General features: G+C 36.9%; 1 protein-coding gene across 1 annotated transcript; it reads left to right on the top strand.

Annotated features, from left to right (window-relative positions):
* Positions 1–2227: 2227 nt before the first annotated feature.
* Positions 2228–16180, top strand: LOC127865807 (histone-lysine N-methyltransferase SETD1B-like). The gene is made up of 5 exons (XM_052405824.1): positions 2228–2473; positions 7430–7532; positions 8167–8784; positions 9725–9749; positions 10999–16180. Exons 1-5 carry the CDS (start codon positions 2416–2418, stop codon positions 12457–12459), a joined length of 2265 nt encoding a protein of 754 aa, XP_052261784.1. The 5' UTR covers positions 2228–2415; the 3' UTR covers positions 12460–16180.
* Positions 16181–17310: the final 1130 nt, after the last annotated feature.

Here is a 17310-nt window from a genome sequence, read left to right as displayed (position 1 = left end):
ATGTTGACATAAATAAACCGCGTTATGCGAAAATGGTTCTTATTAACTTTGCGTATTTGCTGACAAGCCTGCGCATCATCGCATTCCTGTCAAGAGCTACTCCTCCGCTAATGAGGCCAAGAATATTGAGTTTCAGGGTGGCTCCTGATCAGCATGCATGATTGCTCAGGCTGGTCCGGCGCTTCGCTTATGACATTATACCCATTTTCGCATGATGCGGCTCACATGTTGGCCCTTTGACTGCCAAGAAAAATACCACTTACCAACTTGGTTCATTTAAAACGTTATTAGTGTGTTAACTGTTATAGAATGTTTACTAAACATGCGAGTTTCCCACATAGAATATCGCTTACAACGCTAAATCAGCATCCGTAAGAAACTTACTTTCCTCCCGTGACCTCCGCTATGTTCCAGCTTATAAATAGACATGTGTCCGTAGGATTCCTCTAATCTCGAAAATTATGAAGCAATGTGCGCAAGTTCGCGATCTGGTTCATTCATTTGTGATCTTTAATCCGTATATTGCAAACCTTAATGAGTTACAATCGACTTACTTCAACATACATTGTTAACGACAAAAACATCGGTATAAACAACGAACCCATGTATGAAGGCGCTTCTGTTTACATGCTGAATATGTTTGTAAAGTTTTATCAATAGCAGCAAATCTTCATGAGCTACGTTCTATCAAAGATTTCTGGCTGAAGTGGCAAATACTCATTTTGGTGTTATATTGTATGTACGAAACAAAATATGGAGGTGCGCAATTGCACAGAATTTTTAACCCATTTATGCCTAGTGGACTCTCCCATCCTTCCAATTTGGATCAATTTATTTCCAAAATTAGGGATGTCTTGTATATTTATTTCTATATTTAAAATATTTCTTACAGAAATTCCTTTACGCAAACAGCGCAGATCCAGATGAGACGCCGCATCATGCCTTTTTTCTAGACGCTAGGCATAAATGGGTTAATATATTTATGAAATTTCATACGCTAGCAGTAATATTTTTTTAACTATGCGCAATATATATTTTAAAATATGTGATTTAAAAATAGTTTTAATTCCGGTTCTTTAATACCACCCGACCTGAAGTATTGATGTTAGCATGTTCACATGTGCGCATGTAAAGCCCAGCCTCAAATAGCGTAGTCGTGTCAAAAGCTACTATGTCCGCTTATGAGACTACGAAACCTTGCTCGACTTTCTAGCGGACAGCGTAGCTATGCGCGGTTTCGCACACACTTTTATGGAGATACGCTGTCCGCATATGACATAAGACGCATTTTCGCATGACGCGGTTCAAATGTGCCGTTCCATTCAAAACCATGACTTCTCAATGTACTCAAAGATGCTGTCAACGCATTCTGAAGCCAATCTGTACCTGACGTGCGGCTTTGTTGAACTGTTAGATATTGCTGCTGATTGTGTGAGCGAATATAATCCGTCGCATTCTGAGAAAACTGGGCATAATGCTTGTGCGTAAAGTGTCGTCGCATATTAGCCTGTGCAGTCCGCACAGGCTAATATGCGACGACACTTGACCCTTTTATGACATTTTTCGTTTAAATGAAGTCTCTTCTTAGCAAAAATCCAATTTAGGCGGAAAGTGTCGTCCCTGATTAGCCTATGCGGACTGCACAGGCTAATCGCTAATCTGGGACGACACTTTACGCACATGCATTATGTTTCCTCAGAACACGACTCTAATAATTAACAGTTGGTCTCATTCTCGTGTCTGTTTTAGTATTCTTTAATGGACACGGTTATAAACGTTCAAAACTTGATTTTACTATTTGCATATTTGAGTTTTCTAAGTATGCTTTTTTCTGCAATTTTGGCAGAATATTCATAGTAATTCCTTGCCCAATTCACAATACAGAATACACGTAATTTGTCGGCAAACTAAATATAAAGCATGTTATTTAAATACTCATTTGTAGCAGGGAATCAATCATGTGAAACTTAAATGATATAATTACGCTGTTTTAAACTGTTTAAATGCTGCCTGACTCAATTCGTTAATAAACCTAAATATTTTCAAGAGTGTTTTATCCAATCGGGAAACAGTTACATGTACGATTAGGAAGAGCATTTTAAGCTGATTTGGACATAATCGTCAAATCCCTTTAAAACCATTTTATACGAGACATATTTTCCTATATTTCTCATTCTTTATCATGAAATGAGTAACGTCATGCAATACTCGCTCGGGTAGACAAACAATCGACTATTTTATGTCTACTTAAACACGTCTGCTAAACATAGCTAGCGGAGCGGATCGAGAAGTGCTATTCAAGTCAGCTTAGTCCGTACTACTTCAATACATTTCGAATCGTTGTTAAAATGGGCGAGGTTTAGTGGATCCTAAAATATGTGTTTTCGGACTTCCTGAATCGGATTTTGAAACACTATGCCAAGGGGCCGTCTGCTAATACCGCTAGGGGTCACGATCCTTCAGATCGGCTCTGGTAAGCTTGTACATGAGTTTTCGACTTGTTTTCATTTAGCTTGTCATTGAATAAACAATACAAAACTATATTTGTTAGTGAATGAAGTTAATCAAAACAAAAGTAATAACGAAGTTCAATAAGTATTGTTGTGATTTTTAGAATGTATTAACAGTGTTTTGAAAAAAATAAAGCGATGTAACAAAAATGAGCGATGCAAATTGAGTTGAAATTCACAGCTGTAGTTGGGCATCGACGACGTTCAGGCATGCGTGAAATACTGAGTTGAGTTGTAGTAACAGTTGTCAAAAATTGTGTGATGATATACACTGTACCTGTCGCTTGAATTGTAAGTGTTACATTTCTTGAAATCACTGCTGTGCTCAGTGAGTGTGAATATTTAAATCCATTACGTATAACATGTACAAGTTCATTGCTTCGCTCATCAAAGCAATTGAACGAAAAATAATAACATTTTACATGAACATAAATAAGTGCATTGCTTAGGTAAATCTGGAAGATATATGTTCATATTTATTTTTGCACGTGTTAGTTATATAAGATACTATACTGCGATCTGTATTATTTATATAAATATTATTCTTTGTAATGGTTACTTGTTAAATTAGTGTACATGACCACCGTATTTATCGTCGTTTCACATGACGGGTATGCAGTGAACCGTTGCTACATGAAATTTCTGACAATATCCAACAAGCAAACACACAATCACAACAAACGCAACCACCTGAAGTTTGATATGTTTGTCCCCTACCGGTTTCATCGGAGGGCACTTATGGTTTGCGCTTTGTGCGTCTGTCTGTTAGTCTGTCTGTCTGTCACACTTTTCTGGATCCTGCGATAACTTTAAAAGTTCTTCATATTTTTTTCATGAAACTTGAAACATGGTCATATGTCAATATGGAGATTATGCACATCTTTTCATTTCGTTCCTACGTCAAGAATTCTCGTTGCTATGGCAACAAATAAAAAAAGTTCTGAAAATGATTGAGTCGGTAGGGGACATATATTGCTTGGCAATAGTCTTGTTTGATGTTACGACTCGTTTAGGTAGCTGTGTTATAATACCTCCATGCGTGGCATTTTCATCATTCTCGGCGGCTAGTTGAATTGCTGGATTTGAAAGTTTGATGTTCGATTATGAAACACACATTCTAAATATTGCACTTACTAACAAACTTGTCATCAAGCTGGACTTTCTGCTAACCCATAAATAGTAACACAAACTAGTAGCTACTCTTTAGTCAAAGTATTTCCAATTCTATATAGGATTTTCATGAATACATTTTACACGACCAATATGTTTCTTATACTTTATGAAAGTATACGATAAGTAAAAAGATTTAAAAGTGCGATTTTCATTTTTGCCCTATATAAACTACATTCAAATAATAACTGCGGGCATAATATAAAGCCTGCATACTAACACTTGTTTCGTGAACATTTCAAACTTACGTTTAAGAAAATAAGACATAAAATAGACGTAAATTCCCTCTTAAAGTATATACGATTTTACTTGTCTTCAAAATATGTACTTATGCTCATATTGATCAACTGATCTTTGTCGACTTAGGTACTACTTGAAAGTACCCAGTTTACTCTTTAAGTATACTACTAAGTATCCAGGGGTACGGGAAATATATTAAAACGTACCCCGGAGTATGATCGGCTGTATTTAAGAGTATTTTCCGTACCCGGGGTAACTTGTTGTATACTTAAGAGTACCCGGAGTTCTTTAAACAGTACCTGAGCCGACAACGACCCATTGAGCGCTTATATTGAAAGACAAAGACCGTTGTGTGAACAATACCGTCAATACGTTCAAAACTGACGGATATGATGTACGCATCTCACTAAACCACAGTCCTCTACCATAATAATAAACAGTCAAGAAATAGCGTTGTATATTAAATAAGAGCTGTCAAATATATGTTATTTTCTTTTATGTCAAAACAACACGCAACTCTACCGGTCTCCTGTCTCGAGACCCTCTGAGAAGGATTATTGCATGGCTTTGTTCCGTGATGAACATGTTTTTAAGAAATTTAGGTTGTAAGTGCTTTCGAAGATCAAAATTGTCTTGGCATTCGTATGTATTTGCTCCACCACAAGTAAATAGTATTAAGCGAAGAACAGTCACACCTTTTTGCAAACCTTTCCTATCTATTTCATTGACAAGTTCAAAATATTAAATTATCATGTCAACGTAATAGTACCATTATGCAAAATCAACTTACTTTGAATTTATAAAACATAGCAACAAAAAGTAGACAACAACAAACACGTTAATATCAATATAAAAAACACAATTAACTTCTTGAAAATTGAGCAGTAAAGATTAATACCAGTGAGTAAAATTTAACGCTCTCTTGAGCAGTTCTTGATACGACTGACGGTCAAGATGATGATAAAGAACTCATAAAAACGTCTACATTTCATTGTCTTTTAATCAACTAATAAACTATTAAGTAACTAATTTGCAAAACGTTTGATTGTTTATTTTGCGAATGGCATTGGAAAAAAATATACATATCTTTATTGCGACGACATTTTCAGCCATAAGTTGTTATATTTGACACAGAATATTTATTTGCATTAATGGGTATGCTTTTCATTTGTAAAGAATTAATTCAACCTTAAATGTATTTCAATCATTAACTTTGAAATAATGGTAAATGTAAAAAAGAATGCTGTGTGAATGTCCACATCTGCGCATTACGTTTATACACAAGGCCCGTTTTGTCAACATTGTTTTGGTATTACTAACTTTTGAAAATATCTGGCGTTCCATTCCGAGATATTCGCTTACACTAATTAAGTGTTTTTATACCTTTTTATGCAATTACGTACCCGGATCATTTCGAAATGTGTATGCACTTGGTCGAAACGGGTTGGTGAAATTCAATATCTAAAGCAAACTTCCTGATTCGTTTCGATCAATGGTATCTTGGTTCTCGGAAGGAAAATACAATTACCTACATCGATTTTGTGCGCGCATTTGCGTGTAGTGAATTTTTTGTTGAAACCCTAGGAAGAACAAGTTTGTGGTAGTTGCAATAACATTTCACTGAATTGATTGTGATCATTACTACGTATAAACGTTTATTCTCATGTTTTGCGAATAATTGCACATTTTATCGAACTACATTGACAGCTAGCTGTAATTTGTATTGTAAAATTAAGTATGTAATCAAAATCTTTACATTTGATAAGATATCCATAAAATTTAAATACAAACAATTCAAGCTACCGTACTTTTCATCATTAAAGTACATGGTATTTACGTTTTAAACGCACGTGAAAATTTCAGTGTTAAGAATGGTAATTCGCACTAAATTGTTTTCCTTACAAAGAAGTGTAAATAATAAGACAATGATACACATTTAAACGTAAGACGTTTCTTTATTCTGTAAAATATATGAGTACATTGGGATACGAATGAGATGTAAAAGCAAAAATAAATGAAAGATATAAACATAAAAGTAAAATATGGATACAATTAAAAGACAAAAATAACAACAACAACAGCAGTACAGCATCACTTTTTACGTCAGATCCAATTCAGCTCGAAATGCTTACTTATATAATTAAAATCTGTTATATAGCAATAAAAGATTTAAACTCATAAACTCAAAACTCATGTTAACAATACATCGAAGGAAACAATATACGTATATAGAGGAATTTCATAGCAATGTTTATTAAGCGAGGCTGTTTTCGGAGAAAACCCGAGGTATTGTCATAGCCTGCTCGTCGTCCGCCGTCCGCCGGCGTCGTGCTAAAACCTTTACATTGGCTCTAAAATCAAAGTGCTTCCACCTACAACTTTGAAACTTCATATGTAAATGCACCTTGATGATTTGTACACGCCACACCCATTTTGGGTCACTAGGTCAAAGGACAAGGTCACTGTGACCTCTAAAAAAAATTAAACAAATTCTGACAAGCTTTCGCAGCCGAGCGTGGCACCCGTTATGCGGTGCTCTTGTTGAATATATTACCGTGTTTTCAGTTCACTCCGCAATCTTTCTAAAAAACTAACTACAAGTTTCACATTTTACTTGAAACTTTGTTCAATGCTCTTTTTGGTTTTATCATTTTCACTCGTGCAATTCTACGTAAACACTAAGCAGAGTTAACTGAGGCGATGGATTTTGAATTGAATTTTCACTCTATGCCTTCTCGTTAGAACGAAAGCCATGAAAAAATACGATTAACAAAATTACTCAACAAGATCAAATTGAAAAGAAATACTCTTTTGTAAGTTGATAGCTTTTTCATATCAAACACCATGTTAGCTATTTGAATATTAATAAATGAGCTATTTAAGAGGGCGATATACTGGTATTTGTAAGCCACGTAACACTACAGAATTATGGGTGACTCAAATGAACCTTGCTACATATTGATACACGATATCAGAATGTTTTTAAAGATTTAAAGATTTAAATGTATGTTTTTGATAGTCGTATGAAAACGTTTTAGATCTATATCATAACAAATAGTGTGTGTGTGTGTGGGGGGGGTATAAGCAGACAGTGTGCAGCTACGGTATCACATTTTTTTAACAAATATTTAAATGTATGAGTTGAAATTTAGGAACAACTTTGATCGGCTAAACGTGTCCAGGCAAAGTGTGAGTGGGTTAACAAACCGGCAAGATATTCAGGCAAAGCTGTTTTAAAAAAGCGTTAAAAATCGAACAAAATCAAGTCATAAGCGATTTTGGTTTGTAAAAGCAGATGTTCATAATCATATTTAGGCCGTGAAACTCGTTGCCATGGATAACAAGTCACACTCGGAATATTTCAGCTAAATAAAAATCCGAAACATTTCCCATGAACAACGTTTTGAAATGAAATATTTTTTTCAACGTTTGGCGTAACGATTTCATTTACAGTTTGGCCTTTATTGCAATAATATCCAAGGGAATGGCCCTGTTATTTCTTTTTTCAGTGGCGGCTGCTGCGGAAGACGGGGGAGTGATTGCCGCCGCCGTCGTCAGCGGGGTTCTCTTCCTGTGCCTTGTCATCGGCATCGCGTTCTTCTGTTACTACAGGTAAGTGATAAACATTTGCCTTGTTATATGCATCGCCTTCTTCTGCTACACGCAAGTGTTCGACATGTGCCTTGTCATCGAAATCGCTCTCTTCTGCTACAATTAATTGTTCAATTGTGTATTGTGATGGACATCGCTTTCTCGTGCTACTACAAGTAAGTTATCAACATGTGTCTTATAATCGGCCTCGCTTTCTTCTTCTACTACAAGTAAGTGATCAACATTTGCCTTGTTATATCATCGCCTTCTTCTGCTACACGTAAGTGTTCAACCTGTGCCTTGTGATCGACATCGCTGTTTTGTGCTACTACAAGTAAGCGATCAACATGTGTCTTATAATCGGCCTCGCTTTCTTCTGCTACTACAAGTAAGTGATCAAACTGTGTTTTGCCATCAACATCGCTTTCTTCCGCTACTACAAGAAAGTGATCAACATGTGCCTTATAATCGGCATCACCTTCTTCTGCTACTACAAGTAAGTGTTCAGCCTGTGTCTTGTCATGGGCATCGCTTTCCACTGCTTAGTAGTACAGGAATGTTGTCAACCTGTTTTGTATACATCTCGTATGCATCGTTTTTTTCTGTAAATGTTTTTTTTTTAAAGAAATCTTGCAGTCTGAGAATCTTTTTTCAGATATGGCGGAACAAAACGCCCAGAAAAGCGCCATCAACGCAGACACCGAAAAGACCGTCATGTTGTTTACAACGGGCATGCATATCCACCTCCACCGCCGCCATATTACGACCCGCGGCTACCACCGCCTTACGCCATGAACGGTTACGTGAAGAAGGCACCGGCGAACCCTCCGTATCCATCAGCGTTCGTTGACTCACCGCATGTTACTGCTTACAGTCATGCTCCATATTCAACATACCACGGACCACCACCGGCAATTATGCACCACGAGCGACGGTCTGTGGGAACCGTTTCCGGTCCGCCGCCTCCTATAGTGATTCCACTCGGAACGATTCCAATAAGGGCGGACCCGAGACCGGTTATTCATAAATCAAAGCGGAAAAAGAGAACAGGGTCGGGAGAAGCCGGTGAGGATCGGAAATACTCGACGGACAGGCGATCGGAGAACGTACCCCACGAGTTTGTCGTACAGCAGTCGTATGACGGAATACCAATTATCAGGCCCGTTATTTATATTGACGACGACGACGATGATAGCAGACCGAGGGCGCGATCCAAATCCCGCGAAGGCCGATATAAGAAGAGAACCAACGATAATCAATCTCCGAAAATAAGGTAAACGCTATTTTGTATAAATTGTTCGGTCATAAATTTGATTGTATCGGATAACGCACCATTGCTTTCTTGTAAAATTGCCGATTATTTCGCAAGCACACCTGACACTTTAAGCAAACAAAGTAAGTGTGAAAATAAGAGAAACAAAGGAAATAACTCTAAAATAATGTGGTGAAGAGTTATGCTTCTTGTAAGGCGAATTCCCTTTAAATGAGGAAGAAATTACGTGACGATTAATATGGCGACGTCAATGCCGAGGGAGGTATTATTCGCCGTTTTGTAGCCTTTATTACTTGTATTATTTTTTAATACCGCTCTTTTTTCAGCCATATCATTAAGAAAGTGATTACCGTTTATTGTGTATAAATATTTCCTCTACATCTCGACTTTCTTCGCTACGAAATGTTTTAGCTGGATAACAAAATTACAGCTCCCGCAAAGAACATTCGTAGCGAGTTAAGTTGAGATATAAAGTGAATGTCAAAACAAAATAAACGCTAATCACTTTCTTACTGATATGGCTGAAAAGATGGAAGCATTTAAATATTCAACAAAAGTAATAAAGGGTAAAACGGCGAAAAACACCTTTTTTGTCTTGATCGTCACGTGATTACGCCCTCTATTTTTGATATATATCCAAGAGGATATTTGTAATAACAGTTTAATAATCAGGGGAGATATGTTGATGAGAAAGGGACGGTGGGTCAAGTACTTTAAAGTTTTACCCGTGTCGATCGCGTTATGCTATTGACATATTTTTAAGAAAATTAAATTTTTTGTTAAAAACGTTTTATTGAAGGAGCTGAGGTAATGCTTTCACTTTACAATAAAACTAATCAATTGTGTGGTAATAAAGCTGGTTAGTATCACCGATATTGTTTAAAGGTTTATTCAAATAATTTTTTATAATGCATTTCTGAAATCCCTCTTTCCCTTGTAGGGAGCTGAATCCGGATACCACAGAGGTAGTTATCGAACATATTTATCTTTTTAATAGAGCCTCTTTCTGTGAAAATTAGACTTAAGGCATGTTTAGCCTGTGCAGTCTGTACTGGCTAATCTATGACGACATTTTCTGCTTGTATGGATTTTTTCGTTTAAACGAAAATCCAGTTTAGGCGGAACGTTTCGTGCCCGATTAGACTGTCCGGACCGAACAATCTGGGAGGACACTCTATGCACATGCATGAAGCCCAGTTTTCCCACAACAATGCTCCATAAATACAGTTTTAAAATCGGCGAAAGCTGAAATCTAAAAGCCGGTTACCTGATCCACAGGCAAGTTGAAAAATAAAGCTCAATGACATGTGTATTTACGTGTTGAAATTATTCAATATTAAAGCAAAGCGAATCTTATTATGAATAGGAGATATTATGTATCGCCAGTAATTGTGTATTTTATACTTTACACAAATTTAACTACCAAATTATTCACCAAAATTGGTTGTTTGGATAGTATGTTATACCGGTATATATATATAGTGTACACAGCAACGGCAGACACAGCAGTATGTCTTTCATATGTGATCCTAGAGCGATTTTGCGTTGCCGGTTAATGCATTGCTTTACGCATCGAACATCTCAATCCATTTGTAATGTGCATGATACAATCAGTGGTTTGCAAGGTGAATGCGATCTTGCTGCACATTTATGCAATATCCATTAACTAGATTAAATCCAAATGTAGAAACTAACATGTTTCGACATTCTTTTAGCGCGGATGATCGCGCTTTTTTCAGTCGTGGTAATGGCGGTGATGATAATGATGACATTTGGGTATCCATATGAATTAGAAACATTATTCAGATAGCCTTAATTACTGAGCCCATGTTTCAAGGAAGTAGTCTTTTTTGATACCGCTCCACGTAATTTATGTACATCGGATCTTGATAAGGAAGTAAAACACCAATATAAACCCTTGACTGATTTTGTTTAAGTTTCCAACTTAGAAAGTACTTTTGCTTTCATCATTTTATTCATGATAAAGAATTCATAGAGAAACCGTAAACGATAGCCACGATTCACTTGTAAGGGAGCCAATGTTTCTTTTCATGAATGTTTACGTGAAAGATGATTTTCAATTATCTCCCTTCGCAGTCATGATTTGAGGTAGCATTTCACACAGAAAACATACACCCTTAACTTGGATGGTTTTCTGCTGAAATAGTTGTTTCTATTCAACTACTTAGCATTAAATATACATGTTTTTTTCAGGTCAAGGCTACCACAGCAGAAGACACGGAAGTTGTCATTGAGCGCAGGCCGAGGTCTAGATCGCGGACCCCGCCTCCAAGCCGTGGCGTTACTTCCGCCCTACAATCACGTGCGATGTCGGAGGCAGACGACTTCAATAAACTGCGTCGCTCCACTAAGGGTGCGTATGAAAGTGACTCTGAGTCTTCAAATGCCCCTTCTTTCCGATGGGCCCACGCTGAGCCGGCCCCGGAACCGGTTGAGGGTGACGTCATGTTCTTCCCATCAGGAACGCTAGTTGACACCCAACGTCACGACTCCAAGACGCACGAGCCTTTGAACACGAGGAAAGATGACGACTACGTTTATACTCAAGTGATTAAGGCATCCACTCGCGAATCTGTTGTCCGCAAAGATGATACAGATAAAGATGGTGTCTACGGATACACTCATGTAATTCGCTCTTCAACGAAAAATACGGGCAAGGAACCCAAGGCATCCACTCGCGAATCTGTTGTCCGCAAAGATGATACAGATAAAGATGGTGTCTACGGATACACTCATGTAATTCGCTCTTCAACGAAAAATACGGGCGAGGAACCCAGTCGAAATAGTCCCGTTGCGGTTGCAGGTCCAAGTTCCGCAGGTGATGCAGGATACGAGGTCCCTATCCGGCGGTCTGCAAAGGGGCCTTCGTATGAGACGGAACACGGGATAGGGCGAACCGGAAGTATCGGGAACATCGGCGCCTCCATGTCCGACCGTCTACAGTACTTGGTGGAAGACGGCGAGAAGTCGAGGTTTACTAAATACAACGCGGGCGCTATAAACTTTGGGGACGACGATGTCGATGATGATGAAATCGATCCTGTTCAGTTGCGCGTAAAGCGCACGGAAACCCCGCCAACAATAATTCCACGCGATAGTTTATATTCAACATCTAGTAAGCGTCCGGCTACTCCACCAAGCGATATACCGCCGTCCGCCAGAGAGTCAACGGAAGTTCCACCGCTGATCCTACCTAAGAGCACAGTGGTGTCTCCTCGCGAGCCCTACTCCTCCTACCGCCCGAGCACGCCCCCGAACGATATACCATTCACCCCACGACCTCCTACTCCTCCCCTGCACTTCAGCTCAAACGCAGCGTCATCCAATCATACCAACAGACCTAAAACCCCTCCATTTGATGCTCCGGAAACTGCAAGGTCCGGTCTTGCTTCTCAAGGGAACGTTCTCAACAGGTCGTTAGCCGTGGAGCCGACAACGGGTCAGCCGGGATCATTTCAAGCCAGACAGCGACTTATAGAAGCTCATTTACAGAAGAACCAGAGTGGTCCGGCGCCCTCTAAGCCCACGCCGAGTACATCCGCCGCGCATCGCGCCGAACCAACCCCAGTTGCACCAAAGCCTTATGTTCCGTTAGTGCATGTTACCCCCGGGGTGATTCCACCGGCACCACCCCCACCGCCGCTACCAAAGTAGGTCACGCGGAATCTGACTTTTTCTCGCCACACTTATGTGCTGACTATAATGGTTTTTACCTTTTAAGTCTCATGTACTGCATTTATTATAGCGCATACACTAAAACAACTCATGTACACTGAAATTCTTAAATTTGCGTATTAAATTATATTCATTATTATCAGTCGCAGTGATGAAATGGTTATGGCGTCCGCTCTCCGTCCGAGAGGTCCCGATAACGCTCCCCATTCTAAAAATCCTTCCGAAGACACCAAGCACTTTTTTAAAACCAGAAAACGGATTTGAGAGGATCTGTAAAAGCCAGTTGATTTATAGACAATTTAGCAACCCAAATATGTTTAATCTTAAAAATATTTATCGATGTACGCAAAATGATTATACTTAAATAGAGTATTCGCTATTTGTGCACACTTTTTTTTTAACGTATGGCGCCAAAATCATTCGGCGGAGGATCTCTATACATCTGCGTGTAATTAATATTGGACTGGTGTTCAATGTTCATTTATATTTATTTAAGCTACTGTGCCTTTTTTTTACACCCAAATGATGATCGCGTATTTAGTTTATGGTGCATAGAACGTTCTAAATGTATAATCAATACATTCAAGTACGATTGCTGGGTTAAATGCGCTCATAACAAGATGGGATTGTTAAACCAATCTGTTTTTATGTGCAAATTAATAATGTCAGATCGGTATGCTTTTCAATCAAAGACGTCTGTTCTTGTGTCTATGCATGCTATTTATCATATCGAATAATACTTGTTTTGTTAAATTCTCAAAATGCATTCTTATTAAATTCTACATTTCGCTCGTTGACGTTTAAATAAATTAAAATGTATTCTTTGTATGTAAAAAGTGCTCTATCCAGAATCAGATATTGTTTGATTTATGCTTATACTAATTTATATATATTCTACAGTTGTAAATGTTACCTGGAAGTGGTTTATAATGTTTGTATAGATTTTTTTTTCGAATGTATGTTAAGGCAATCTTCGTTTGTGTGTGTGCTATCTAAATTTGGATGGTGCCTTAAATGTGCTTTCCTTAGTATAAGTTTTTCTCAAAATACTTGTTTTACTTTTGCGATTAGCTTTAAAAGCAAAGGCAGATAGTTTAGGCGGCTCAAATTATCAATTCCTAACTAGTATCTGCTAATTTTCAATAAAAGGAAGGTTAATGCACTGAACAACTTTTCGTATTGGTTACTTGACTAGTGAACACACTTCGTAAAGCGAAACCATTGCAGCCAACACTACATATGAATCGAAGAAACACTAATCGCCTATTGAGGTAATTTTGAAAAATATCATAGGTCATGCGAGTTCTATGCTGTATTTATAATATCCCTTCAATTCAAAGTCACAAAGTACATGAAATAAGTGTTCTTAGATATCTTAATGATAAATGCGCGAGCTTCAAGTGCAGTCTGACATCGATCTCTTATAATACATTTCATGTGAGTGTTATTCTACACTCTGAGGTGAAATACGACTGTCTCCAAACATAACCTCTTTTGTATTGGATCACGTTTGGTCAAAACTAGGTAACCAGTTTAAATCTTAGAAATCTTATGCATTCTTTTTAGCTCGACTATTATATATGAAATATATATAGTGGAGCTATCCTACTCACCGCGGCGTCGGCGTTAGCGTTCCCGTTAGCGTTAGCGTGCAAATGTTAAAGCTTGCGTACCACCCCAAATATTTTCAATGTCCCTTGACATATTGCTTCCATATTTTGCATACTTCTTTACCAACATGACCCCAACCTATAAACAAGAGCAGACAACTGTATCAAGCATTTTGTAAGAATTATGGCTCTTTTTCACTTAGAATATGCATATTATTGATAAATCTATGTTAAAGTTTGCGTACCACCTCAAATATTTTCAATGTCCCTTGACATATTGCTTTCATATTTTGCAAACTTCTTTACCAACATGACCCCAATCTATAAACAAGAGCAGACAACTGTACCAAGCATTTTGTAAGAATTATGGCAATTTTTTCACTTAGAATATGCATATTATTGATAAATCTATGTTAAAGTTTGCGTACCACCTCAAATATTTTCAATGTCCCTTGACATATTGCTTTCATATTTTGCAAACTTCTTTACCAACATGACCCCAATCTATAAACAAGAGCAGACAACTGTATCAAGCATTTTGTAAGAATTATTGCCCGTTTTCCATTTACAATATGCATATTACTTTAGTTACATTGCCATAACTTCTTTATTTATGATCAGATTTTATTAATACGTTGACAAAACAACACTTACCTGAATACCACAATGGATTCCACCCAAACAATACCCCACGCCCCAACCCAGAATCCCTGCCCCCCCCCCCCCCCTCACCCCAAACATTTTTTTCTTTTTTTCTTTCCTTTTTTTTATTTTTGAAAGATCATCTAATAAATGACCACACCCCACATTATACCCCCCTCCCTACCCCCCCACAATTGTTTTCTTTTTTATTTATTTACTTTATTTTTGAAGGACCGTCCAAACTTCCCACCCAAGCTATTGCTATCAAACTTGAAATAAAATCTATTTAGTTTGTTTTATGTCTTTACAAAAGTTCAATAGATTGTGGAAAATATACCCGAACTATTACCTTGACCTTATTGAATAATTTGAACAATTACCCCATGATGGCTTACGTTATACTGTCAAGCACTCGAATAGTCCAGCGCGCTGTCCTCTGACAGCTCTTGTTTTATACCTTGTTATCACTCTAGAGGACACATTTTTATCAAGAACTGGATGAAACTAAGTCATGATATTTATCTTGCTAATATACATATGCTGATATTGAATCTGGGTCAAATGTTGTCAAAACTTAGGACACCATCTTATAAACAATTATGACCACTCTTGAAGCCACATATATCGAAATATATGGAAATCTTGTTGAAACTAGGTCACCAGGTCAAACCTAAGAACACTTGTTACCACAAAACATACCACATTTATGAATCGATCTTGATGAATTCTGATGGTTAAAATGTTTAACTTGTTAATATTTAAACCTAATTTGAAGCTGGGTCAATTGAATAAAAAAAACTAGATAATTAGGCCAAATAATAAAAAATGCCGTATTCATACTTTTATTGCAAGTAGCCTATTTTCCATTTGCGAAGGACCTAATTATTTTTTTTTTAAAGTTTTATGAAGAGCGGATGTCCCAAATGCAATTTGACACCACAATAGTTAATAGTGATACTTATAAATCTTTTTAACAAATTGTTACACGAATCGATAGGAAAATACGACAAATTAATGTGGACAAAATTATTTAATTTCGTCGATTCAATTTTGAGAAAATAACTGTTTTAGTGACTAATCAGAAAAGTTGTTGCGTGTTTATCATTTTTGATTGCAATTTTATGTTATTTTTGACATGTTCTGCATATGTTTTGTTGCTGTTTTTGTTTTGTGTTTAATATTTTAGTTTATTGATATGACTTATATTTTGTTTACTGTTGCGGTGTTGCTTAAGGACATGTTTAACATGTATTTTCTTGCGAGCATAGTTTGCCAGACGGGCTTTATATTAAGGGTTTTTGAAACACTGACAATTGTAGTTTGCTATATTCATTTGCAAATATAATCGACATACATTCATTTATTAAAATAAATTCTGTAAACTATTCTATAGAACATACAGAACTGTAAACACAATTTATACGTAATAAATTTTATTATATAAATAATCTATATGTATCCCTTATTTTAAACTCTTGCTTATCAAAGGTTCAATACTACCAGTATAGCTCGCCAGCAAAACCCTGATATGTGTTCACTCTTGTACGTTTGACTTGTGACTTGTGACGTGACGTGACTTGACTTGTGTTTTGTTATATCAAACTCGGTTGTTTTGGATGCACGTGATTTAATGTTATATCTCGAAAGCAAATACATATCCTCTATTAATTTAATGCTCAGTGATGTTATTATCGCTAAAAATCGCTATATCTTTGTCACTAGCCTAACAATAGACTACTTTTTATACTAATTTCAAATTAATAAATATGAAATGTTTTTATGATGCATATCATATCACTTTTCTTTGTAGTAAATCATCAAAAAGAAGTATCCATAACTAGCAGTTATGTTCACAAATACAACTTACAAATACTTACCAACACTAGATATTGAATATTCATATATTGAAGTCATGATATGCACTACCTGCTTTCATTGGTTTGGGTTTTCTAACACATTTAACTAAGGTGACTATAGATAATATATTGGCGCTGACCATTTTTGTACGGATTTCGTTTCAAATCCACAGTAAATATAATAAATATTCATAATTCTATTACTACAGTGTACATCAATGAGAACACAGTACACATCAACGAGAAAATATTTATTTTATTTTACATCTCACCAATATACAATTTAATAGCAAAAGAATGAACAAAAAGAGAATTATTTCTTCAGTAAAAATATTAAAAAATAATAATCGAGCATTTGCTATAAAAAGATTACATGTATATGCATGTACATGTATTCACTTTACCTAGATAAATGATTCACGTTACATCTATTTGACATCGATTCGTTTAAATTTGGGAACGCGATGGTCTTAACATATTAATTGTAAATTATCCTTGAATAAAGCCATTAGTCATTTATGAGAAACTAGCCTACCGGAATTCGGGGTCGTGTAGAGAAGATTGCCGTTTCTTTGTAAAGTCAAGTTAAAAATCAAGCTATGGACATAATCGAATTGAAAGATTTCTCGTTAGATTTCTCGTTAAACGTTCCCTCGGTTGAGCGACGATCATGAAACCATGGGAATTCGCCATGCATCGCCTCGCCTCTATCACGTGCACTT

The sequence above is a fragment of the Dreissena polymorpha genome, chromosome 2, assembly GCF_020536995.1.
Source record: "Dreissena polymorpha isolate Duluth1 chromosome 2, UMN_Dpol_1.0, whole genome shotgun sequence".
NCBI classification, from domain to species: Eukaryota; Metazoa; Mollusca; class Bivalvia; order Myida; family Dreissenidae; genus Dreissena; species Dreissena polymorpha.
This window is presented reverse-complemented; position numbering and strand designations above follow the sequence as displayed.

Bases quoted from the DNA above. Each gene is read 5' to 3' on its own strand.
- LOC127865807 (XM_052405824.1), top strand. From the start codon at position 2,416: ATGCCAAGGGGCCGTCTGCTAATACCGCTAGGGGTCACGATCCTTCAG. The intron at 2,474-7,429 runs GTAAGCTTGTAC...TTCTTTTTTCAG, and splicing joins GATCCTTCAGATCGGCTCTG to TGGCGGCTGCTGCGGAAGAC. The intron at 9,750-10,998 runs GTAGTTATCGAA...TGTTTTTTTCAG, and splicing joins TGAATCCGGATACCACAGAG to GTCAAGGCTACCACAGCAGA.